This window comes from Scyliorhinus canicula, chromosome 15 (assembly GCF_902713615.1).
Source record: "Scyliorhinus canicula chromosome 15, sScyCan1.1, whole genome shotgun sequence".
Lineage (NCBI taxonomy): Eukaryota > Metazoa > Chordata > Chondrichthyes > Carcharhiniformes > Scyliorhinidae > Scyliorhinus > Scyliorhinus canicula.
The window spans coordinates 129,408,770-129,432,899 of record NC_052160.1 but is presented as its reverse complement, the minus strand read 5'-3'; the positions used below and the strand labels follow the sequence as shown (position 1 = coordinate 129,432,899).

The window sequence follows — 24,130 nt, the reverse complement described above, 5'->3', positions numbered from 1 at the left end:
CGCAGCTCACCCTCCCACCCCACTTGGTGTCATCTGCACATTTTGAGATATTACATTCTGTTCCCTCATCTAAATCATTAATATATGTTGTGAATATCTGGGGTCCCAGCACCGATCCCTGCGGTACCCCACTAGTCACGGCCGCCAATTTGAAAAAGACTGTTAATTCCTACTCTTTGTTTCCTGTCTGCCAACCAGTTTTCTATCCATCTCTACCCCATATCCCATGCGCTTTAATTTTACACACCAATCTCTTGTGTGGGACTTTGTTCAAAGCCTTATGGAAGTTAAATTAAACCACATCCACTAGCTCCCCCTCGTCAACTACTAGTTACACCCTCAAAGAAGTCCAGTAGATTTGTCAAGCATGGTTTCCCCTTCCATGAATCCAAGCTGACTCTGTCCAATCCTGCCACTATTTTCTAAGTGCTCAGTAAAATCTTTGATAATGGATTCTGGAATTTTCCCCACTACCGACATCAGGCTTACTGGTTTATAATTCCGTTTACTCTGTTCCTCCTTTTTAAAATCCCTTAGTTACCCTCCAATCTTCAGGAACTGTTCCAGAGTCTATAGAATCTTTTTTTTCTTAAATTTAAATTTAGAGTACCCAATTATTTTTTTTCCAATTAAGGGGCAATTTAGCGTGGTCAATCCGCCTACCCTGCACATCTTTGGGTTGTGGGTGTGAAACCTACGCAGACACGGGGAGAATGTGCAAACTCCACACGGACAGTGATCCAGGGCCGGGATTCGAACCCAGATCCTCCGCGCCGTAGGCAGCAATGCTAACCACTGTGCCACCGTGCTGCCGAGTCTGCCCCGAGTCTATAGTATCTTGGAAGAGATGTGTGCGTGGGTCTCACTCCCACAACCCTAAGATGTGTAGGGTACGTGGATTGGTCACGCAAAATTGCCCCTTAATTGGAATGTGCAGGGTACGTGGATTGGTCACGCTAAATTGCCCCTTAATTGGAAAAAAAAATAATTGGGTACTCTAAATTTATATTAAAAGAAAAAATCTTGGAAGAGGAGGAGGCAGCAAGCAGGAAACCATAGACTCCTTACAGTGCAGAAGGAGACCATTCGGCCCATTGGGTTTGCACTGACCCTCTGACCCTACCTAGGCCCACTCCCCCGCCCTACCCCAGTAATCCCACCTAACCTGCACATTTCTGGACACTAATGGACAATTTTAGCATGGCCAATCCACCTAACCTGCGTATCTTTGGACAGGTAGTTTGACGCCTGTCGTGGGGAAGATGTTAGAATCGATCATTAAAGCGTCTGTAGCTGGGCACTTCGAAAAACTCAATTGGAGTTCTTTGAAGGAGTAACGTGTGCTGTTCATAAAGGGGAGCCTGTAGTTGTACCGTACTTGCATTTCCAGAAGGCATTTGATAAAGTGCCACATCAAAGGTTATTACAGAGAATAGAAGTTTACTATGTAAGTGAAACATATTACCATGGATAGAAGACTGGCTAGCTGTCAGAAACCTTTGCACACATAAATGGTTTTGATTGGCAGGATGTGATGAGTAATGACTTAGATGAGGGGAGCAAAGACATCGTAGCTAAATTTGCAGATGGCACAAAGACCGGCAAGAAAGTAAGTATGTTGTAAAGAAGACATAAGGGGCAGGATTCCCCCGTACCCGGCGGGGCGGGGAGTCCCGGCGGGACGGAGTGGCGTGAACCACTCCGGCTTCGGCCCGCTCCAAAGATGCTGAATCCTCTGCACCTTCAGGGTCTAGGCTGGCGCCGGAGTGGTTTGCGCCCCGCCGGCTGGCGTGGAAGGCCTTTGGCGCCACACCAGCCGGGGCTGAAGGGACTCCGCTGGCCGGTGTGCGTCCGCGCATGCGCGGGAGCGTCAGTGGCTGCTGATGTCATCCCCGTGCATGCGCGGGGGGGGGGGGGGTGGGGTTCACCTATGCGTCGGCCATCGCGGGGGCTGACACAGCCGACAAGTAGGAAAAGAATGCCCCCACGGCACAGGCCCACCCACGGATCGGTGCGCCCCGATCGCGGGCCAGGTCACCGTGGGGGCAACCCCGGGGCAAGATCGTCCCGCACCCCCACCAGGACCCCGGAGCCCACCCGCGCGGCCTGGTCCCGCCGGTAAGGGACCTAGTCTAATTTACACTGGCGGGACTGGCAAAGAAATAGTGGGACTTTCGGCCATCACGGGCCGGAGAATCCCCGGGGGGGGGGGGGGGGGGGGGGGGGGGGGGGCAACCGGCACGGCGCGATTCCTGCCCCCGCTGAATCTCCGGTGCCGGAGAATTTGGTGGCCGGCGGGGGCGAGATTCACGCCCCCCCCCCCCCCGGCGATTCTCCGACCCGACGGGGGTTCGGAGAATCCCGCCCAAGGAGTTTGAGATGGATATAGATAGATTGAGTTAATTGGCACAAATTTGGCAGATGGAATATACTGTGGGAAAATGTGAAGTCGTTCACTTTGGCAGGAAGAATAAAAAAGCAGAGTATTACTTAAATGGAGAACGGCCACAGAATTTCAAGGTGCAATTCCAAGATATAGGCATTCTGGTTCATAAGTCACAAAAAGCTGGGATCCAGGTACAGCAAGTAATTAAGACGGCTAATGGAATGCTATCCTTCATTACGAGAGAAATTGAACCTAAAAGTAAGGGTGTAATGCTTAAGTTATACTGGCCATCGATGAGACTGCTGAGACTTTGGTGAGACTCGAAAACTGTGTGCAGTTTTGGTCTCCTTATTTAAGGAAGGGGTTAAATGCATTTGAACCAGTTTTTCGTAGGAGGTTTACACAATTGATACCCGCAATGTGCGGGTTGTCGTTTGAGGAAAGACTGGACAGGCTGGGCTTGTTCCCACTGGAGTTTAGAAGAGTGAGGGGTGACTTGATTGAAGCACATAAGACATTGAGCAGTCTCGACAAAGTGGATATGGAAAGGATGTTTCCTCTTGTGGGTGAGTCCAGAACTAGGGGGCGCTGTTTTCAAATTAGGGGTTGCCCTTTCTGGGACAGAGATGAGAATTTTTTTCTGAGGGTTTTGTGACTTTAGAACCCTCTGCCTCAGAAGGAGGTGGAGGCCAGGGTCATTGAATATTTTAAAGCATATTTTAAAGCAGAAGTAGATAGATTCTTGGCATCAGAGGTTATTCGGGGTAGATGGGAAGCACATACAGATTAGCCATCATATTGAAATGAAAATGAAATGAATGAAAATCGCTTATTGTCACAAGTAGGCTTCAAATGAAGTTACTGTGAAAAGCCCCTAGTCGCCACATTCCGGCACCTGTTCGGGGAGGCTGGTACGGGAATTGAACTGTGCTGCTTGCCTGCCTTTGTCTTCGTCTGTGCTAAACCAGCCGGCGGGGCGCAAACCACTCTGGCGCCGGCCTAGCCCCTGAAGGTACGGAGGATTCTGCACCTTTGGGGTGGGCGGACGCTGGATTGGTTCATGCCACTCCGTCCCGCCAGGACCCCCTTGCCCCGCTGGGTAAGGGAGAATACCGCCCCTTATTGCATGGCAGAGCAGGCTCGAGGGGCCGAGTGGCCCACCTCTGCTCCTATTTTGTATGTTCATATTGACCCGCTCGTGATCTGGGAGCGAAGAAAATACCAGGTAAAAATCAGATAATCTGGGAAATTCCTTTCTGATCTCCCCCAACCCTGATCGATTAAATTTATTCCAGTAACTCCTTCGAGCCTGATAATTCCCATTGTTCCTGTCTCTTCTCCAAGCTGATGTCTGTCACGGGCGATGCAGACCCAAGTCTCTTTCAAAGGAATTCAGTGAGTTGGTGTCCAACGCACAAGTCCAGTGCCTGCTCCAGAGATTCACAATTCTGCAAGAAAAGAACAAGCTCTTGATAATCTAACTCGAGAGCCTTGTACAGCTTTAACATTTGTTCCATGACTTGATACTTTTCATTTTAATTTCAGAGCCATTTTAATCCGTAATGGTGAAACTATCCCACTGTCCAATGAGTTCACTCCTGAATCGGAGCGGCAGCGACTGCAGTATTTAGTAAGAACGTATTTTCTGCCTTTCCATTTTACCTTCTGAATAGAATTATTCTTTTATAAACTTTTTTTTGGTGGACAAGTTATGAGGACATGGGAAGATCTAACCATCTATTTTGAGGGGGAGCAGGGAGTTGGCAGCATGGTGGCACAGCGGTTAGCACTACTGCTGAGAGGACCAGGTTCGATTCCGGCCTTGGGTGACTGTATGGAGTTTGCATATTCTCCCTGTGTGTGCTCCGACAGTCCAAAGCTATGCAGGTTAGGAGCATTGCCCAAGATCAGTGCACGGGGTTACAGGGGGTAGGGCAGGCGAGTGGGCCTAGGTGAGTACTCTTTCAGATAGTCGATGCAGATTCGATGGGCTGAATGGCCTCCTTCTGCATTGTATGGTTTTAGTGCAATCATTGCTGTTAGCCTGGCTAGTATTTGTTCCTCAACCAATGTCACAAGAAACAGTTTATCTGTTTACTATCCCCAAAGACCAGTTTATACCATGCTCACTGCAATCAACTAATTCACTGCAGCCTAGGAATTGCCCTCAGTACCTCCATTGCGTGTACCTATCCAGCTTTTCCAGGGCTGTGGAAGCAAACTGTGTGTGAGCCAATGGTTTGCAAATCAGTGCGTGCACATTTTCCTCATCAAATCCCATTGACCTATTGCCGCCCACTGTATTTGCTGAGCTGCATGAGTCCCTGTCCAGTATCACCTCCATTTTAAAATTCTCATCCTTGTTTTCAAATCTCCCCGTGGCCTCGCCCTCTCAAAACCTCGTCCAGTTCTATAACCCTCCGAGATCTTAGCGCAGCTTCAATTCTGGTTTCTTGAAGGTAACTGATTTTTATCACTTCCCCCATTGGTAAACTTGTCTTCAGCTACGGAGATCCTAAGCTCTGGAATTCTCTCCCTAGGCCTCTTTACCTCTTTATCTCCTCCTTTAGGATGCTCCTTAAAACGTAACTCTTTGGCCAAACTTTTGAACACCCGTCCGAATATCAGTGTCAAAGTGTGTTTGATCATTGCTCCTGTGCAGTGCGTTGGGAAAGTGCGCTAATTAAATGCGTGTTTCTGTTTTTTGTCGTTCAGGGATATTTACAGCCGCATCTCCTTGGAAACGAATTCACACATTTGGAATTTCCCAGGAGAATCCAGCATCGGGAAATTGGACGTAAAATGTTGTTTCGGGATTACAGCATGACCGGCTGGTGAGGAAGGGACTACTTACCATCAGTGGCTCATAATTGGGGGCGGGGAAGGTTAGGGCAGGGGAGGGGTTGGGGGTGGGGTGGGGGGGGGGGTGCAGTGGGAGAAACAGCAAGATAATAAATAGGCACTGGCAAATGTCTTTGTGCAGGTTTAGGGGGAGGGATGGATGGTGGGATAGGGAAACCCTCAGAGGGTTGGAAGTGGGGTTAGAGGATACAGAAAACTGGGGTGAGCCTCGGGTTGAGTAAATCGCTACTGTACTGCATTTCAATAGAACAGAATTCCTACAGTGCAGAAGGAGGCCATTCAGCCCATTGGGTCTGCACCGACCTTCTGAAAGAGCATCCTACCTAGGCCCTCTCCCCACCCTTTCCCTGCAATCCCACCTAACCTGCACATCTTTGGACACAAAGGGGCATTTTAACATGACCAATCCACCCAACCTGCACGCCTTTGGACTGCGGGAGGAAATTGGAGCACCCGGAGGAAACCATGCGGACACAGGAGAAAGTGCAAACTGCATCCAGGCAGTCACCCAAAGCCGGAATTGAACCCAGGTCCCTGGCACTGAGAGGCAGCAGTGCTAGCCACTGTGCCACCATGCTGCTGAGCATTTGCTCAACATGCTGAAACCCTGAGACACAGGGTCTTGATGGAGAGATGGACAGAAGGAGCGGTATTGAGGGCGAGGCCAAGGTGGGCCTGGTCTGGGCAATAGACAGGGTGAAATCTCTCTAGATTCATACCGTATCCTTCAATAACTAATTTGGGTAGATGACGAGACTCAGAAGGATTGGGTGCCAATAAAATCTGTCGCTCATTCTATTTCATTCAAGGTGCCCTACTGTTGGGCTGCTGAATATCATTGCAGCGAGGAAGTTGAATGGCACAGTGGTTAGCACTACTGCTTCGCGGCTCCAGGGGCCTGGGTTCAATTCCAGCCTTGGGTAACTGTGTGGAGTTTGTACGTTCTCGCCGTGTTTGCGTGGGTTTCCTCCCACAGTTCAAACATGTACAGGATAGGTGGATTGGCCTTGTGTCCTGGGGTGTGCAGTTTAGATGACGGGGGGGGGAAAGAGTGGGGGGAGGGGAGGGGGGGGGGAAGTGGACATGGTTAGGGTGCACTGTCAGAGGGTCATTGCAGACCCGATGGGCCGAATGGCCTCCTTCTGCAGTGGAGGGATTCTGTGGTTTAAAAAAACCACTATTTCGACCCAATTCTGGGCGCCACACTTTAGCAAAGGATGTCAAGATGGCGGGGAGGGCGCAGAGATGATTTACTGGAATGGTACCAGGGGTGATGATGTGGAGAGACTGGAGAAGCTTCTTGCAGTAGAAGAAGATGAGAAGCGTTCAAAATCACGAGAGGTTTGACAGAGTAAATATGAAGCAACTGTTTCCACTGGCATGGGGGTGGGGGACTTCAGGAACCAAAAGGCACATTTAAGATCATTGACAGAAGAGCAGAGGCACGATGGGGGAAATATTTTTCCCACACAAGTGAGCTGTTCTATTCTTGAATCTGCTGTCTGAAACGGCTGTGAAAGGGGATTCGATAATCACTTTCAAAATGAAATTGGGTAAATACTGGAAAAGGAAAAGGTTGCAGGGCTGGGGGGGTTGGTGAGGGGGGGGGGGGGGGGGGTAGTGGGTTGAGAAGTGGGACTAATTGATCTTTCAAAGGGCTGGCGCAGACCCGGTGGACTGAATGGTCTTTGTTCTGTGCTTTAGAATTCTGTGAGTCTTCCAACCTTGAAAGAATTGTCAAGAAGCAGCGACTCTAATCTTAATCACGGGTTATTCCAACCTCCCTCCTTCTTCCCGCAGGGCGTACAAGACCATAGAGAAGGATGATCTGAAGTTCCCATTGGTATATGGTGAAGGAAAAAAGGTAAAGTATTTAACAGAAACCATCTGGCAAACACTGTAAATCACGCAAGTGCTAGAGAGCCTTGCTCCACATGTCATCACTTCTTCACTCAAAAGGGTGGTAGAGGTTTGGAATTCTCTCGCTCGAACTGTTGTTAATTTTAAATCTGAGATGGATAGACTTTTGTGAAGCAAAGATATTAAGGGATATGGGCCACAGGCAGAGGTTTATGGAGTTAGGTCACAGATCAGCCATGATCTCATTGAATGGTGGGACAGGTTCAAGGGGCTGAATGGCCTACTTCTGTTCCTATATGTTTGGACCATTTATGAAAGAAACAGCAAACTTGTGTTCTAATGGCCCTTCACACTCTGTGGACACCGCAAAGGCATTTCATAGCCAATGACATATTGGTTTTCTTGCATAACAGTGAATTAGGAGCATTGGAACTTGGGAACAATACAGGAGTAGGCCATTCAGCCCATCGAGCCTGCTGTGCCAATTTAATATGACCATGGCTCATCGGACACCTTGATGCCTCTTATACCATTTGAGTTCAGCGTTTGTTGACCGTAGTCATGTAAACTAAATGTTAAAGAGGTGCAGGAATGGAAAGGTCTGGGTTGTGTGTAAACAAAATCACTGAAAGTTGCAGTGCAAGTTGAGAAAGTTGTTAAAGTTTGTTGACAGGGCTATGGGGGAAAGAGCAGGGGGAATAGGGTTAATTGGAGAGGTTTTTTTCACAAAGGACCAGTATAAGTTCAATGGGCTGAATGGCCTCTTCTCTGCTGTAACATTCTATAAAATTACCAGACAATCTGTTGGAGTTAAGGGATAAATCTTGATCAGCATGCTGGTGGGAGCTTCTCTGCTTGTTTTTAAACAGCAATATATTGATTGCAACTCCAGCCTTGGTTTAATGTCTCGTCCAATGAAGTTAACCTGATGGCTGGAACAGTTTATCTGAAATGTTGATGTATGTGGGTTGATGAGCAGTAACGTGGGCAACTAGGATTCACTTCAGAAAAATCTATTCATAAAGTCTGAGCAAAATCTATGCATGGATTGTAGCTTCTAGCCATCCCTTAACACCTTTCGTTCCAGGTTCCTAAACTGTTAATACATTGGTTTCTTTACTCCACTCTAAAACATTGCCACGCCACTGATCTTTTGAGTCCTTGAGGATGAGAACACAATTTGCAAAATTTTTTCGAAAGAGCTGCCTAATTAGTTCCGCTCTCTGCCTGTTGTGTTTCCTTTTTATGTATTTATCTAATTCCTTTTGAAAGTTGCTACTGAATCTGCTTCATCCACCTGTTAGTTTCTCCTCCTCTTCCCTCGCTATGGTGTATTTGTTAATAATCTTAAATCTGTGTCCAGTCTAGAAAACATCAGGAATAGGATCCGGGATAGCATTATGTCCCAGCAAGCTTGCTCTGCGATTCGATAGGATCATGGCTGATCTTGGGGGGGCTTCCACTCCATTCCCCCACCCTGTTCCCCATCTCCCTTGATTCCCTGAGAGTGCTGAAGTGGAAGATAACTTATTCACACCAAAGAGTTGAGTCAAGTCAATTTATTGGCAAAAGCTTTTGGGAGAAAGCCAGGCACTCCGTAGTGCTCGTGGTCACCTATTCAATTGTACAACGGCTAATAGCCTCACATGTACATGGGTCAGTTCCTAATTAGCTTGGGGGGTTACATACACGGTCAATTAGACCCCCCTAGCAACAATTGGCTTCCAATCACATTCCTCTGAGACCATTCATTATCTAATGCTCGCAACTCTTTGTTCACCATTACAAGGATAATGGGTGTCTCAAAAGTTAATGGTCAGTTTGTCAGCCACAGAACGACTCAGCAATTAATCGGAACATTGCAGATGTGTTAGTATGTCAGTTAGAGAATGACTCGCCACTAACCCTACTTATCAGGTCATTGCAGAATTAGATTGCCGTGGTTGTCAGTCCACACTATTGCAGGTATAACCTAATAATTAAACATAATAAAATAAAGAGATTAAATGAATAACCTCTAATGTAAATTTCCCTTAACAGAGCAATAGTCTGTCTATCCCAGTTTTAAGAATATTCAACAATGTTACATCCTCAATTCTCAGGGACAGAGAGGACAGAGAATTCTAAAGATTGACAACCTTTCGAGTGAAGGAATTTCTCCTCATCTCAGTCCTAAATGATTGGCGCCTTATCCTGAGACTGTTGCCCTGTGTTCTAGATTTCCCAGAAAGCGGAAACGACCTGTGTCTGCCCTGTCAAAACCCATGATTCAATGAGATGATCACCTCTCACTCTTTGAAACTGCAGAGAATATAAACCCAATTTATTCATCGTCACGTCATAGGACAACTCTCTCAATCCAGCAACCAATCCAGTGAACCTTCACTGTAACGTGTCTAATGCAAGTATATCCTTCCTTAACTACGAAGACCAAAGTTGAACACAGTATTCCAGGTGCAAGTCTCACCAAAACCCCATAACATAGTAGCAAGATTTGCTGTACTTTAATCCTCTTTCAAATAAAGGCAAATATGCCATTTGCACGTACCTACATGTTCTCTTTCAATGTTACTCGTACTACATCCAAGTGTTTCTGAACTTCAATATTTACAAGCCTTGCGTCTTTTTAAAAAAACATTCTGCTTTGTATCCTTACGACTAAAGTGGATAACCTCACACATCCCCAAGTTGCACTCCATCTGCTACCTTTTCCCCCGCTCACTTAACCTGTCTATATTTCTTTGCAGACTCTTTGTATGTCCACCACAGATTGTACTCCCACCAATCTTTGCATCGTCAGCAAACTTAGATACAATACGCTGTCTTTCTGCCAAATAGTTTAGCCTCACCCAATAGTTTAGCCAGCACACTACCACTTATACCAGAAGTATGTGCGAACGACACTTGAGTAATGCCAAGGCACACACCAGTAAAATTGTGTTTTATATTGAACAGAAACACAGAACCACTGAAAGCTGCAGCTGGTCATATTCTGTTTTTGGTACAATTGAACTATCTTTTCTGTCAGATGAAGATGAAATTCCGATGTGTATTGTTAAAGACGGAGAGTGCCTGGATTTTGCAGAGTCTTACTCTCTCATGAAACAAGTAATGATTTTGGGCACATTTTGTTTGAAATTTCCCCTTCTGGGAAGGGAGGGGAGGGCGGGATCAGCACCTCTGGGGACCTGCTAGTTGGGCGGTTTGCCAAGACTAGGGACTTCATTGTTGAACCTGGGAACGCGCTGCTGTGGGCTGCTTAGAATAATGGCACGAGTTTCAGTTTATTATGAGACCCAGTTTATGCAAACTATTGTCTGACCACAAGTGTTGGGGGAACATCCCAAGAGGTAACACTTCCTCTACACACGTCAAAGTACAAGCAACATATTTAGCCTGCTCTTGGGGGTTTACCCTGGTAAACGAGGATTACGGAGGTATTAATTTATTGACATTTTCCCCCCCACTCCCCCAGGCTCGTGTCATGGCAACCATTGGTGTCACTCGTGGGCTGGGCGATCACAACCTGAAGGTCTACTGTTCCAATATCCACATCAAACCTTTCCTGTCTTGCATACCAGAGGTGAGAACCAGCAATAGCACTTATCAAAAGTGCCAACTTTCCTGGAAGAAGGAGTAATCCAGTAGATACGGAGAAACTTTGATTCTGTGGAGGGTTTTCTGCTTTTCATCCAGCATTAGACTGGAGAGGAGTGGAATAAACCCTGGGCAATGAGCTTGACTTCCATTAGCTTTGCTGATCAATGTTCAATAGAGTCTTCTGGTTCAGTTATTTTCCAAATCAACATTTTAGCACTCCTGTTTAGAAAGTTCAGGTACACACGGATTGTCTGTGGGTCAGAACGTGGAGCCCTGCTTCCTCGTGACACTTATCCCGTCCCCTGTCAGCCCCCCCCCCCCCCCCCCCCCGGCCTGGTGTATGTCTGAGCTTCAGTCGGCTTTGCTGAATCGCTCCCTATCCCTGAGAGTCAGTCCACCTCCCCCAGGCTCTGTTTAATCCGCCCTTTGTGCTTTACTGATGCACAGAACCGAGCTGAGTTCCCTGAGCCCACTCATTGGGGCTCATGTTCTGGTGGGATCGCCAGCCACAACTCTTATAGAACTGTTCCCCATCTGTCACCTGTATAAGTAACACCTTCTGCAAAACTCTCTGCTAGAACTTATCTGAACTACATAAGGATTCGATACAGAGTAAAAACAGTCGCCATAAATATAAATTCGTCACTAATAAATTCAATAAAGAATTCTTCATTTGAGGGGGTGACACAGTAGCACAGTGGTTAGCACTGTTGCTTCACAGTTCTAGGGTCCCAGGTTCGATTCCCGGCTTGGGTCACGGTCTGTGCGGAGTCTGCCCGGTCTCCCCATGTCTGCGTGGGTTTCCTCCGGGTGCTCCGGTTTCCTCCCACAGTCCAAAGATATGCAGGTTAGGTGGATTGGCCATGCTAAATTGCCCTTGGTGTCCAAAAGGTAGGTAGGGTTACTGGGTTATGGGGATAGTGTGGGCTTAAGTTAGGGTGTTCTTTACAAGTATCGGTGCAGACTCGATGGGCTGAATGGTCTCCTTCTGCACTGTAAGTTCTATGATTCTATAAGTTAGATACACACATGAGGGAGAAAGTAGTTCAAGGCTGTTTTGTTTGAATGGGATGGGGTAGAGACACACGTGTGGAGCATAAACGCTGCCAGAGATCTGTTGGGCCGAATGGTCTGTTCTTTTTGCATCATAAATATTATGTAACTGATGTTGCAAAGGTGCTAGTTTGATACAAATCTAAGCCTCTGTTGTTACCTTGGCAGGTGAAAGTGTACGATGTCGCAAAGTATGAGCATGGAGTGGACGATGTGATAGTGCTCGGCACTGATGGTCTGTGGGATGTAGTCTCGGACCGAGAGGTGGCAGACGCGGTCACCCGCATGCTCTCCAACTGCGAGCCCGACAATCCGAACAGGTTGGTGGAGCTGATCGGATTTTCCTAAAGTCTAAGTGATCTCCCCCTCGGAACCAAACGTGGAGATCCAGGGACACATGGAGATATAAAGGGGAGTGGTGCAAAAGGTTTCAACGAACCTGCATTTATATAGCACCTTGCACAGCATCAGGATGCACTCCTAGTCCATCAAGTTATCGAGGAGCGGTCACTATCTTGGGGAACACAACAGTCCATTTAAACACAGCAAGATCCCACATGCTGCAATGACGTAGCAGCCAGATTATTTTAGGAACGCTGCTTGGTTGATGTTGGGTTGGGTGATGTAATTGGATCTTCTACGTGCATCTCAGGGGGCAGAAAGGGCATTGGGTTAATGTCTCAAACCAAAGGAAGGTATCATTGCCAAAGTCCTCATTGATTCCTTTTCTGACAGTGGATTTAGCTTTCATTAATAAGCCCACTATTCTATTGAGAATTTCACATCTTGTAACTGGTGGAAATATTCTGCTTCACCCTTGTGCTCTCGTGGTAGCACGGTGGCGCAGTGAGTTAGCACTGCTACCTCACGGCGCTGAGGTCCCAGGTTCGATCCCGGCTCTGGGTCACTGTCCGTGTGGAGTTTGCACATTCGCCCCGTGTTTGCGTGGGTTTCGCCCCCACAACCCAAAGATGTGCAGGGTGGGTGGATTGACCACGCTAAATTGCCCCTTAATTGGAAAAAATGAATTGGATAATCTAAATTTAAAAAAAAACCTTGGGCGCGATTCTCCAAAATTGAGACTAAGCGAAACAGGCGAGGGGCCAACTGATTCTGGCCTCCACAGCGGTTCACGCCGCTCCAGCCTCCCTTCCTGGCACCAAATGGGCGCCAGTGCCCAGGTGCCTGATGCCACCTCTATTCGCCTGAGCAACGTAACAGTCCCACTTGGAGAGAGGAAGGCCTGTTTTCCAGCTTGTTTTTTTTTGCATTCCATTCCATAGAATCCCTACAGTACAGAAGGAGGCCATCCGGCCCATCCAGTCTGCACTGACCCTCCAAAAGAGCCCCGCACCTAGGCCCACACCCCTACCTATCCCGTAATCCCAGCGAACCTGCGCATCTTTGGACTGTGTGGGGGGGGGGGGGGGGAGTTGGAACCTGAGCGCCCGGAGGAAACCCACGCAGACACTGGGAGAATGTGCAAATCCCACACAGTAAGAAGTCTTACAACACCAGGTTAAAGTCCAACAGGTTTGTTTCAAACACTACCTTTCGGAGCACTGCTCCTTCCTCAGGTGAATGAAGAGGAAGAACATGCCTCTTCATTCGCCTGAGGAAGGAGCAGTGCTCCGAAGGCTAGTGTTTGAAATAAACATGTTGGACTTCAACCTGGTGTTGTAAGACTTCTTACTGTGCTCACCCCAGTCCTATGCCGGCATCTCCACATCATAAATCCCACACAGACAGTGACCCAAGGCTGGAATCGAACCTGTGTCCCTGGTGCTGTGAGGCAGTAGTGCTAACCACCGTGCCACTCCCAAACACTGGCGCCGAACATGAGGCTCAAACCCACCACCCTGATCAAGGGTCTTGCGCTCTATTGAGTAAGCTAGCCAGTCATCCTGGGCTTTTCACATGCTCCAAAGTGAATTAATTCCGAAATTGAGGCTGATGCGGGGACAATAGCTTTGGGTGCTTTCAAAAACCAGTGATGTGAGCAGATGAGGGAGAAGGGAATAAGATATTCTGAAAGGCTGAGATGAGATTGATGCAATGGGAGGAAACTCATGTAGTGTGTAAGCACCAGCGCATGCTGTGTTGGGCCGAATGGCCTGTTGCTGTGCTGTACATTCCATATGATACGATTGTACGTAATCCTCTCTACAGATTCACGATGGCTGCTGAGGACTTGGTGATGAGATCCCGCGGAATCCTGAAGGAACATGGCTGGCGGCTATCCAACGACAGACTGGGCTCGGGCGACGACATCTCTGTCTTTGTTATTCCTCTTTACGGTCATACATGACCTGTTTTTGGACTGTGTCTTTCCTGGAACTCGGTAAAGACTGGGAATGGAGCTGTTCGGGTGGAAACACCCTTGGCGGATCTTCTTTTCTCCTCTCCTGTTTAATCTGCTTCTCCCATCCGCTTGAAACATAGAGCGAGGTTTTCCAGCCATTCAGGCCTGTGGGATCTTCCTGCCCCGCCCTGACAGTGCACCCCCGCCCTGGGTTTTCTGGTGCATTCCGTAGGAAAACCCTTTGACAGAAGATCCTGCCTCCGGCGGGCCGCGACCCGCTGCCGAAAAACATGTGGCGGGTTGCTCGACAAGTCCCGTCCCTTATCTTTCCCAGCAGAAGCAGCAGCAGAAGAAGAAAAGCCTGCATTCGGATAGCAACTTTCCCAACCTCAGCACGGGACATCTCAAAGTGCTTTACAGCCAATGAAGTACAGTTGAAATGTAGTCGTCTTGCTAATGTAGGAATGACGGTAACCACTTTGTGCACAGCAAGACGCCACAAGCAGCAATGCCCCAAATAATCTGCTGATCATTTCTTTTCTAGTGATGTTGGTTGAGGGATGAACCCCTGTCCTTCCAAACATTGTTGTGGGCATACATCCACCTGAGAGGACAGACAGGGCCTCAGTTTAATATTTCTTCCAAAAGGCAGCTCCTGCAACAGTGTTGCACTCCCTCAGTACTGCATTGGGCGCATTAGTTTGAACTTTGTGGAGAGAGGCTCAAAGTGTGAGTGCATGTGCTACACACTAAACCACAGCTGACATATTGGAGGTTCCAATGTCTGTAAGTCCTGTATGGAACGGTGCGCGACTAATGCCCAGAATCTATCCGGACAAGGCTGCTGATCCGAGCGCAATGTCCAGTCGGGTGATCATTCTGATCTGAGCACGGGCTGAGGTTTCGCACTGTACCCACCTTGCTATTTTTAATCTTTGGTTTCCAGTCTTTGACAGAGAGAGAGAGAGGTATTTATGAAATTTAAAGAAAGTTAAGATGTTCTGCAAACTTGAAATAAAAATAGAAACTATTGGAGACGGACAGAAGGCACATTTTGGGTTGATAATCGTCCAAGATTGCCCTGGGGCGAGCAGGAATTCCGGATTAAACTCTTGGGCAGGACTGCAAACATAACTGGTCGAAAAACCAGAGCAGACAGTAACAATTACTGTTTCTTTCAACACTTCTAAGTTATCAAAATATTGAATAGAGGGAAAAGACACGGATGTGATATTATCTCCAGAAACACCTCGGGCAGAATTGAAAAGTCTGATATTTTTTTAAAAACCCATCAAATTAAAAAAAAAAACATTTTTAGAGTACCCAATTATTTTTTTTCCAATTAAGAGGCAATTTAGCGTGTCCAATCCACCGACCCTGCACATCTTGGAGTTCTGGGGGCGAAACCCATGCAAACACGGGGAGAATGTGCAAACTCCACACAGACAGTGACCCAGAGCCGGGATCGAACCTGGGACCTCGGCGCCATGAGTCAGCAGTGCTAACCACTGCGCCACCGTGCTGCCCTATGAAAAGTCTGATAACTCTTCTTTAAAACGTTAGTTCAGATTTTCAGGATCTGCAGTATTTTGCTTTTATAGTTCTACCCAGAATGAGGAATCCTCGCCCCCATTTAAAAGAAAAAGCTTTAACCATCTTAAATATCTCACAAGCTAAATATTGGCGAAGTCAATTCTCATATGTCTAATCAGTTGAACCCTCCATCATCTCCACCCAGGGCAACATCGAATAGTTAGATGATTGGGGTGGCACATCGGCACAGTGGTTAGCACTGCTGTCTCACAGTGTCAGGGACCTGGGTTCGATTTCGACCTTGTGCAACTGTCTGAGCGGAGTCTGCACGTTCCCCTGTGTCTGCGTGGGCTGTCTCCGAGTGCTCCGGTTTCCTCCCACAGTCCAAAGATGCGCAGGTTAGGTGGGGTTAGAATTGGCTGAATGGCCTCCTTGCCGAATGGCCTCCTCCTGCACTAGGGATTCTATGATGGTTCAATGATTATTCCAGTGCCTTTTCCCCACCACACTTCCCAATGGCGTTCCTTCTTGATGTGGAGAAAGTGTAAATCCTTAATGAGACCCAGGAATGAACAACTCTCTGGAGGAAACCTCTTTGAATACTGGCCTCATGCATTACTAACATTTGTTCTGCTTGAGAAATAATGAACTTTTTGAAGCCCTTGCAAAATGGACGTAGGTTGGGTGGCATTTGTGTGGAACCCTGTTCACCAACTTGGTAAACGTTAGTACTGTACCCTCCTCTGTGTCTTAGGAACTCTTTCAAATATTAAGTTTGCTATTTTGGTCCATCAGTCTGCGAGGAGAAGCTGTTGAAGAATTGTGAATAATATCTGTCGTCATAAAGTTATTAACATGAATAAAGAGTTTTACTGCCTGTAACTAAAGATGGAGTTAGCGTGGACTCTGGCGACGCAAAGTTCTCTCGGTGCCAAAAGATCAGGAGGAGACCATTCACCCCTTCAACCCTATTCCTGTTAAATATGCAGACACACTTGCAGAGAGACAGTATAGATAGTCCTTCTCACCACTGAGTCCTTTCAGCTTTGCAACAATCGTAGAATGGTTACAGCACAGGAGACCATTCGGCCCATTGTGTCTGTGCTAGCTGTCTGCAAGGGAAACTCCGCCAGTCCCACTCAGCTAGTCCCCGCCTTGCTCTATGGCCCTGCAAACCTTTGTTTTGTCTTCAGATGATTATCTAATTTCCTTTTGAATTTTATTAAGCAAATGCAAAGTCCCTGAGCCAGGCAACACCACCCCGTCCTGCTGTGTTGAGTGCGGATAGTCCTCCGCTGCCTCTGGATCGGACATTCCTCTATGATGTGGCGCACACAGGCACATAGGGGGCTGACACTAATGCCCCACCTGCGGAGGTTGGCCAAGCAGGGGCTGTGGCCGTGGCTGGTCCTGAACCTGTTGATGGTGCACCACACTTGGAAGGTTGAAACCAGGCAGTTGTTACATTGGGTTTGAGACCAGATACTTGTTTATCTTGTGCAATAAATCCTGTGTGGGAACGTTATTTCCAAATCGTCCTTTGTGTGTGTGTGTGCGTGTGTGCGTGTGGGCGTGCGTGCGTGTTCGGGAGGTAGCTGAACAGGGGCTGGTTTAGCATAGGGCTAAATAGCTGGCTTTTAAAGCAGGCCAAGCAGCGTGGATTCAATTCCCATACCAGCCTCCCCGAACAGGCGTCGGAATGTGGCAACTAGGGGCTTTTCACAGTAACTTCATTTGAAGCCTACTTGTGACAATAAGCAATTTTCGTTTTTCATTTCATTTTCAACAGGGTTGGAGCCAGCCCTGAGCCTCGGGGGAATCCATTGGTTTGTCTTTTCCATGTACTTTTTAACCTGTCCAAGGTGAAAACCACATCAGCTGGGCCACGATTGAATCTGCCTCCACCAGACTCTCCGACCGTGCATTCCAGATCCTAACCATTACTTGGGAAAGACGTTTTGTCTCCTGTTGCCAGTGGTTCACTTGCCAATCACTGTAAATTGGTTTTGTCTGGTTCTTGATCCTTCCAGCAATGAGAATCAGAACGCTCTCTCTCAAAAGCCTTCACATCCTCCCTAAAATGTGGTGCCCAGAATTGAACACAATACTCCAGTTGAGACTGAACCAGTCGTGTTTTACGAAGGTGCGTCATAACTTACTTATTTTGTACTCAATGGCTTGAATTTATAAATGCATTGAGTACAAAATCACTTTGTTCTTGGATTTCTGCCAAATCTTCACCGTTTCCACTCACCTTATTCACTTTGAAAAATCCCAAATAATCGTCAAGGGCGCACGTTTTCTTTGCAAAGAGATATATTGAAGAGGCTACTCAGGAGGAACACTAGCACTCAGTTTAGTTTCTGCCAGGGCCACTCGGCTCCTGACATCAATACAGCCTTAGTTCAAACATGGACAGAAGAGTTCAACTTCAGGGGTGAGGTGAGAGTGACTCCACGTGACTTAAGACGGCATTTGATCGAGCAAAGGGAAAGTTGCTGTCGTCCCAGATGACCATAGGCTACTTTCCCCTTTTGAGGGGGAGAGCTGACTGGTGGTGATTTAATCTGAGGATCACCACAGCTCAGGCTAGCGGCAAGGTTGAGAAAGCGGGGCCTTCATGATCAAGCATGGCATCAAGGAGCCTTAGCAACACTGGAGTTTATGGGAATCAGGTCCCCCCCCCCCCCCACCTGAGTACACAAGTACCATGCAATGATCATCACTCAATGGAGGAAATCTAACCATCTCCTTTTGACATTCAATGGCATTACCATCACCGAATCCTGCATTATCAATATCCTGAGGGTTCTGAGTAACCAGAAACTGCACTGGGCTAAATCGCTGGCTTTTAAAACAGACCAAGGCAGGCCAGCAGCACGGTTCGATTCCCGTACCAGCCTCCCCGGACAGGCGCAGGAATGTGGCGACTAGGGGCTTTTCACAGTAACTTCATTGAAGCCTACTCGTGACAATAAGCCATTTTCATTTCATTTTATATAAATATTGTGGCAGCAAGAGGAGGTCGGAAGATGTGGACTCTGCAGGGAGTAACTCACCTCCTGGCTCCCCAGAGCACGCATATCATCTAAACAGCACAAGTCAGGAGTGTGATGGAATACTGTGATGAGAGATATTTTAAAAATATTTTGGGGGGTCTATTGCATTATTCTGTAAAGTTGACTTGTGAGCCTGTGTGTGAAACTAATTTAATAAAACTGGGGATTGATTGATTGAGAGGGTTTGAGACATGAAGTGAGTGTAGGTGTTAAAGGCATGCGTTTGCTGTTTGCATGGCCAATTGAATTTTGTATAAATAAAGAAGCAGTGGATAGAAGTTTGCATAAGGAGATACGTACATTTTTGTATTTTCAGCTGTTAAATTTCAAAGGGGAGTAAAATGTGTTACAAATTGGAATAAATAAACAGGGAAAAGTTGTTGCATTTTATTTGATCTGAAAGTGGGGGCAATGCGGATAGTTTGAAAGAATTTTATGTTTTGGAAAAGGTAAGTTTCAAAGAGGTTCTGGGGACAATAGCGTTGAAGATGGAAGGGAAAAAGGATATTTAAGGTGAGATGTTGAGCTGTTTTTGGTGGTGGCCATGTGAGACCTCCTGGGGTACAGCTCTGTGTGGGGAAGAAAGCAAAAGTGAAGAGGCAAAGTTTGAAGTAGCCATTCCAGGCAAGCTAGAAAAGTCTGTTTTTCAGAAAGACATGTTTTGTTTTTGAAGTTCCTTAAATTTCCATAGCAGAATGGAAGCAGTTGTAAGACATTCAGTGATATACCTTTCCTGCAGCAATAGTGGGCTTGCCTTGTAGTGGTATCACTGAAATTTTGTAGTTAAACAAAGGAAATGAAAATTGCTTATTGTCACGAGTAGGCTTCAATGAAGTTACTGTGAAAAGCCCCTGGTCGCCACATTCCGGCGCCTGTTCGGGGAGGCTGGTACGGGAATTGAACCGTGCTGCTGGCCTGCTTGGTCTGCTTTCAAAGCCAGCGATTTAGCCCAGTGTGCTAAACCAGCCCCTGACAACAGTGACTCACGGTTGCGGGAATCTGAATGCAGAGGAAGCTAGCAAACCTCAGCAGGTCTGGCAGCATCCATAAGCAGGGAAAGCAGAGTTAACGTTTCGAGTGCTTTGGCTTTTTGTCAAAACTGAAGGGGGTGGGGGGGAGAATGCGTCAAAGCTGAAGGGAGGGAGAATGTGTGAGAGCTGTGGGAGTTTGCAAGAAAAGTAACAACTCCAGGACAAAGCAGCCTGCTTAATTAGCATCGCATCCGCCACCATACAGTGGCTGCACAGTGTACCATCTGCGTTGTGCACTGCAGCAACTCACCAAGCTTTCTTCGACAGCACCTTCCAATCCCGAGACCTCTACCACCGAGAAGCACCAGGGCAGCAGAGACATGGGAGCACCAGCACCGGCAAGCTCCCCTCCAAGCCACTCACCATCCTGACCTGGAACGGTATCATTGTTCCTTCACTGTTTGTGGTCAAAATCCTGGAACTCCCTATCGAACAGCACAATGGGTGCACCTCCACCACATGGACTGCAGCGGTTTGAGAGGGCAGCTCATCACACCAACTTTTGATGGGCAATACATTCCCACCTACCCAACCCACACCCTGTGAATGAGTAAATATAAGAAGTGCACACCTCTGCCTCCCTTAGTTAACGCTGTTACAATTACGCAGCAGCTTTCCCTTGGGGCTTTTCCCTGCTGTGTTGGTGCTCTGTAACGACAAAGCTGAAAAAAAATACTTTTAATTAAAGGTTCCCATCTCACTGAGGAGATTTCAGACCAATCCACATTCGACAACCAGCTCTGAAAACTCTGCTCACATTTTGACAGCAGTGACAAATTCTACCACAGCAGCTGAGGCACTCCACCACATTCTTTTACTTTAATATTTTGTTAAGAACATAGAATATCCAATTCTTTGTTTTTTCAATTAAGGGGCATTTTAGCGTGGCCAATCCGCCTGCTCTGCGCATCTTTGGGCCGTGGGGGTGAGACCAACGCAGACACGGGGAGAATGTGCAAACTCCATCCGGACAGTGACCTGGGGCTGGAATCGAACCTGGTCCTTAGTGCCGTGAGGCAGTGGTGCTAGCCACTGGGCTACCCAAGGCTCCACCACGTTCTACAACTATCAGCAGCATTCGAAATACAACAACCCCAAAAATTCTAACAAAAAAGTCAATTTGCCCTTTTGTTGAAGGATCGTCAGGTTTAGCTCACTGGGCTAAATCGCTGGCTTCTAAAGCAGACCAAGCAGGCCAGCAGCATGGTTCGATTCCCGTACCAGCCTCCCTGGACAGGGGCGGAATGTGGCGACTAGGGGCTTTTCACAGTAACTTCATTGAAGCCTACTCGTGAAAACTAAATGGTTTTTCCCTGGATTATTCCCTCTCTGGCTACCGAGTGTATTGAAATTCATCCATCAGTTTTTGACATGTATTGTTTACAGACTAACAACAGGTGAAAATATTACCTCCAACCACTTTAAGTGGCAGAGGTGAGTTGTGTATTGTTGTGTGTGTAATTACACGGCCACCACATGGTGGCAGCAGAGTATCAAGAACAAAGCAAGTGACTCTTCCAGCAGTTTTTAAACACAGATCACTTTGCGATCTTATGTTTCCCCCCCTTTTACCTTGTGACCTTTATACAATGGTGTAAAACAGTCGGTACCGAATTAGCATCCCGTTTTGCAACTCTCTCCAGATTATCAGTTCCATACACACACAGGGGTGTAGGGTCTGCAGGAGGTTACGGAGGTAGTGTTTCTGATTTGTTCTGTATCGGGGTGTCTAGAGTGGTCAGCTTATCACCTGAGTCATAGAATGTACAGTGTAGAAGGAGTCTACAGTGTAGACGCGACCCATCGAGTCTGCACCGGCCCTTGGAAAGAGCACCCGACTTAAGCCCACGTCTCCACCCTACGCCGTAACCCAGTAACCCCACCCAATCTTTTTGGTCATTAAGGGCAATTTAGCATGGCCAATCCACCTAACCTGCACATCTTTGGACTGTGGGATGTAACCGGAGCACCTGGAGGAAACCCATGCACACACGGGGAGAACGTGCAGACTCCGCACAGACAGTGACCCAAGCCGGGAATCGAACCGGGGACCCTGGCGCTTGTGAAGCGACTGGGCTAACCACTCTGCTATCATGCTGCCCTGCCGTTACATCTTGTTTCCTTGTTAGGATCCCTGTTGCTGCCTGCACTTTGTCAAAGTGATCTCAGGGTGGCACTGTGCCCCAGCACACCGAGTGTGAGATCCCTGTGGAGCAACGACAGCATCTGCAGCAGCAGGAGCAAAATAGCCCAGCCCAGCCCAGCTCCCTCTAACCACAGATCGCACACATCACACACTATCTCAGACCCGCCAGCCGCTTATCTCTTCTGTTAAACAACACACTACACACGGACGGTGCCAATAGACATTGTCCTTACCAGCAACACTGAAGAACAACAGCTGCAAACAAATACCAAAGCACAAATAAGCCCCAGGTCATAGCTGGAATTGCCTCTCCTCGTCCTTGCCTTGGCTAGAATAATTGCCGCCTTCACCAGGAGATAAAGTGGCGACGCTGACGAGGCGACCAGACCGAAAGTTTGAACAGGTTTTATTCCAGAAAACAACCACCCCCTCCTCCCAAAATCCACCGTTTGAGGAAGGGGGGGAGGGGGGGTTTGGGCAAACTATCCTCAGGTTGATGAGCCGAGTGGAGTCTGAGGAAGTGGTGAGAGAGGACGGCATTGTTGACAGTCTTCAGCACTGTGGAACAACCCAGGATGGTGTTACTGATGTTGGGAGGATTTAAAGGAATGGACTGTCACTAATGCTTCTGTGTTCAGAACAGGACAACAGGTAAGGAAGAGAGAAGGGAAATTGGAAGAAGGTTGAGTGAGTGGAATGTTTATTCTTGCTCCCTCCCCCTCCATCTCTCCTTGATTCTCTTTCCCCCTCTCCTCTCTCCCTCCTTCTCTCTATCCCTCCCTCCTTGTCTTCCTCCTCTTTCTCTTTCCCTGTCTCCCTCTCTCTTTCCCTCCCCATCTCCCTCCCCTCTCTTATTCTCTCTTTCTCTCCGTCTCTCCCTCTCCTTCTGTCTCTCTCTCTCCCCTCCTCTCTCCCACTCTCTTCTCTCTGGTGGAAGTGGTACAATGTCCCTGGGCTTTTTGAATTAGGATAAAGTTAGAGACTCCTGGAAACTTCTAGACCCGGGCATTCCTCGCTTTTCTACCTATCCCCCTGATAACTTAGCAGATTCATTGCTGCTGACTGACTGCCAACTCATTCATTCAGCGCAAAGCTAAGCTCATGTTTATGGAGTAACTTAAAAAGGTCCCCTGTATTTCTTGCTGTCTAACAGGACTGGAATAATGTTCAAATGGAATTTAATATGGTTCAAATCCTTTTTACACTTTAATATCAGCTGAGTCATTTTAAAAATGCGCAGAGTGACATTTACTGTAATAAGTGAATGATTAAATCATCCCGTGCCTGTGGTAAAGGAGGGAGAAATATCTAGAGACTAAAATCAGTGTCAAATTGAACACCTGGACTCAGTTCAGTCCAGGGACTCAGAGATGAAGCTTTCGGTTTTGGTATAAACCCCCACCCTCCCTGATCCCCACACTTATCCTGGGATTCTATCTGCCAGTGACTCTGGGTGGGGTGGGTGGTGAGTGTCTTTGTTGTGAAGCATTTGTGGGAGAGATTGGGTAGAACACGAGGTATTTCCCAGTCCTTTCATTTTTGTGTGAAAGGAGAGCTGAAATATATGTTCATAATGTATTTCAGCGGGAGTGTCTATACCTGAGTGTGAGAATATCTGTAAATGTGTGTGTGTGCGTCAATGTTGAATGTTTATGCAAGTGCGAGAACACGTGTGTGTGTGTGTATATATATATATATGTGTGTGAGAATGTAAATTGTGTGTGTGTAAATGAGAATGTGTAAGTGTGTGTATATATATATATATATATGAATGTGTGTGCACACATTTGTGTATTTGCGTAAGTGTGTGTACATATGAGTGTGAGAATATGTGTGTGTGTCAGTCAGTGTCTTACAGCACAGAAAGAGGTCGTTCAGCCCATCGAGTGCATGCCAGCTCCCCGCAGACCAACCCAGTCAGTCCCACTCCCCTGCTCGATCCCCTGAAAGATTATTTCCTTCAATCATTGGCAATCATTCACAAGGTTCTGTGCCACTTGCAAATTTGGAGATTAAGACCTGCACATCGAATTGCAGCTCACTAATATATCGCTGAGTGTATCCTGCCCTCTGATTTCAAAAACAGCTGCTCGCTGCAACTCTCTGTTCCCCGTGAATCAGTATCCACAGGCTTCGTTTTACTGGCAAACCTGTTATGTTGGACCTTTTGAAAGGCCTTTTGAAAATCTATGTACACCGCATCGCCCACATTAAACCTCTGCTAACAAATCGAAAAAACTCAATCAATTTTGTTAAGTGCAATTTGTTAACAAGTTCTTGCTGATTTTCCTTAATTAA

The 24,130-nt window shown here is 47.2% G+C and overlaps 2 protein-coding genes and 1 long non-coding RNA gene across 6 annotated transcripts in view; 2 read left to right on the top strand and 1 right to left on the bottom strand.

The window, feature by feature from the left end:
- Positions 1-15,372, top strand: part of LOC119978291 (protein phosphatase 1H-like) — a 55,066-nt gene extending 39,694 nt beyond the window's left edge. For both annotated transcript variants that reach the window (XM_038819804.1, XM_038819803.1), the window contains exons 5-10: positions 3,932-4,016; positions 5,102-5,220; positions 7,049-7,112; positions 10,584-10,691; positions 11,930-12,081; positions 13,931-15,372. In XM_038819804.1, coding sequence (XP_038675732.1) covers positions 3,932-4,016; positions 5,102-5,220; positions 7,049-7,112; positions 10,584-10,691; positions 11,930-12,081; positions 13,931-14,069 — 667 coding nt within the window. In that variant the 3' untranslated portion in view covers positions 14,070-15,372. The remainder of the gene's footprint in view (positions 1-3,931; positions 4,017-5,101; positions 5,221-7,048; positions 7,113-10,583; positions 10,692-11,929; positions 12,082-13,930) is intronic.
- LOC119978293 lies at positions 3,631-22,171 on the bottom strand. Its single transcript, XR_005463419.1, has 3 exons — positions 22,066-22,171; positions 20,258-20,348; positions 3,631-3,834 (listed from the first exon to the last, which is right to left on the bottom strand). It is a non-coding gene; the product is annotated as an uncharacterized LOC119978293 (long non-coding RNA).
- tafa3b (TAFA chemokine like family member 3b) overlaps positions 21,952-24,130 on the top strand; it is a 123,758-nt gene continuing 121,579 nt past the window's right edge. For all 3 annotated transcript variants that reach the window (XM_038819808.1, XM_038819806.1, XM_038819807.1), the window contains exon 1: positions 21,952-22,483. In XM_038819808.1, coding sequence (XP_038675736.1) covers positions 22,455-22,483 — 29 coding nt within the window. In that variant the 5' untranslated portion in view covers positions 21,952-22,454. The remainder of the gene's footprint in view (positions 22,484-24,130) is intronic.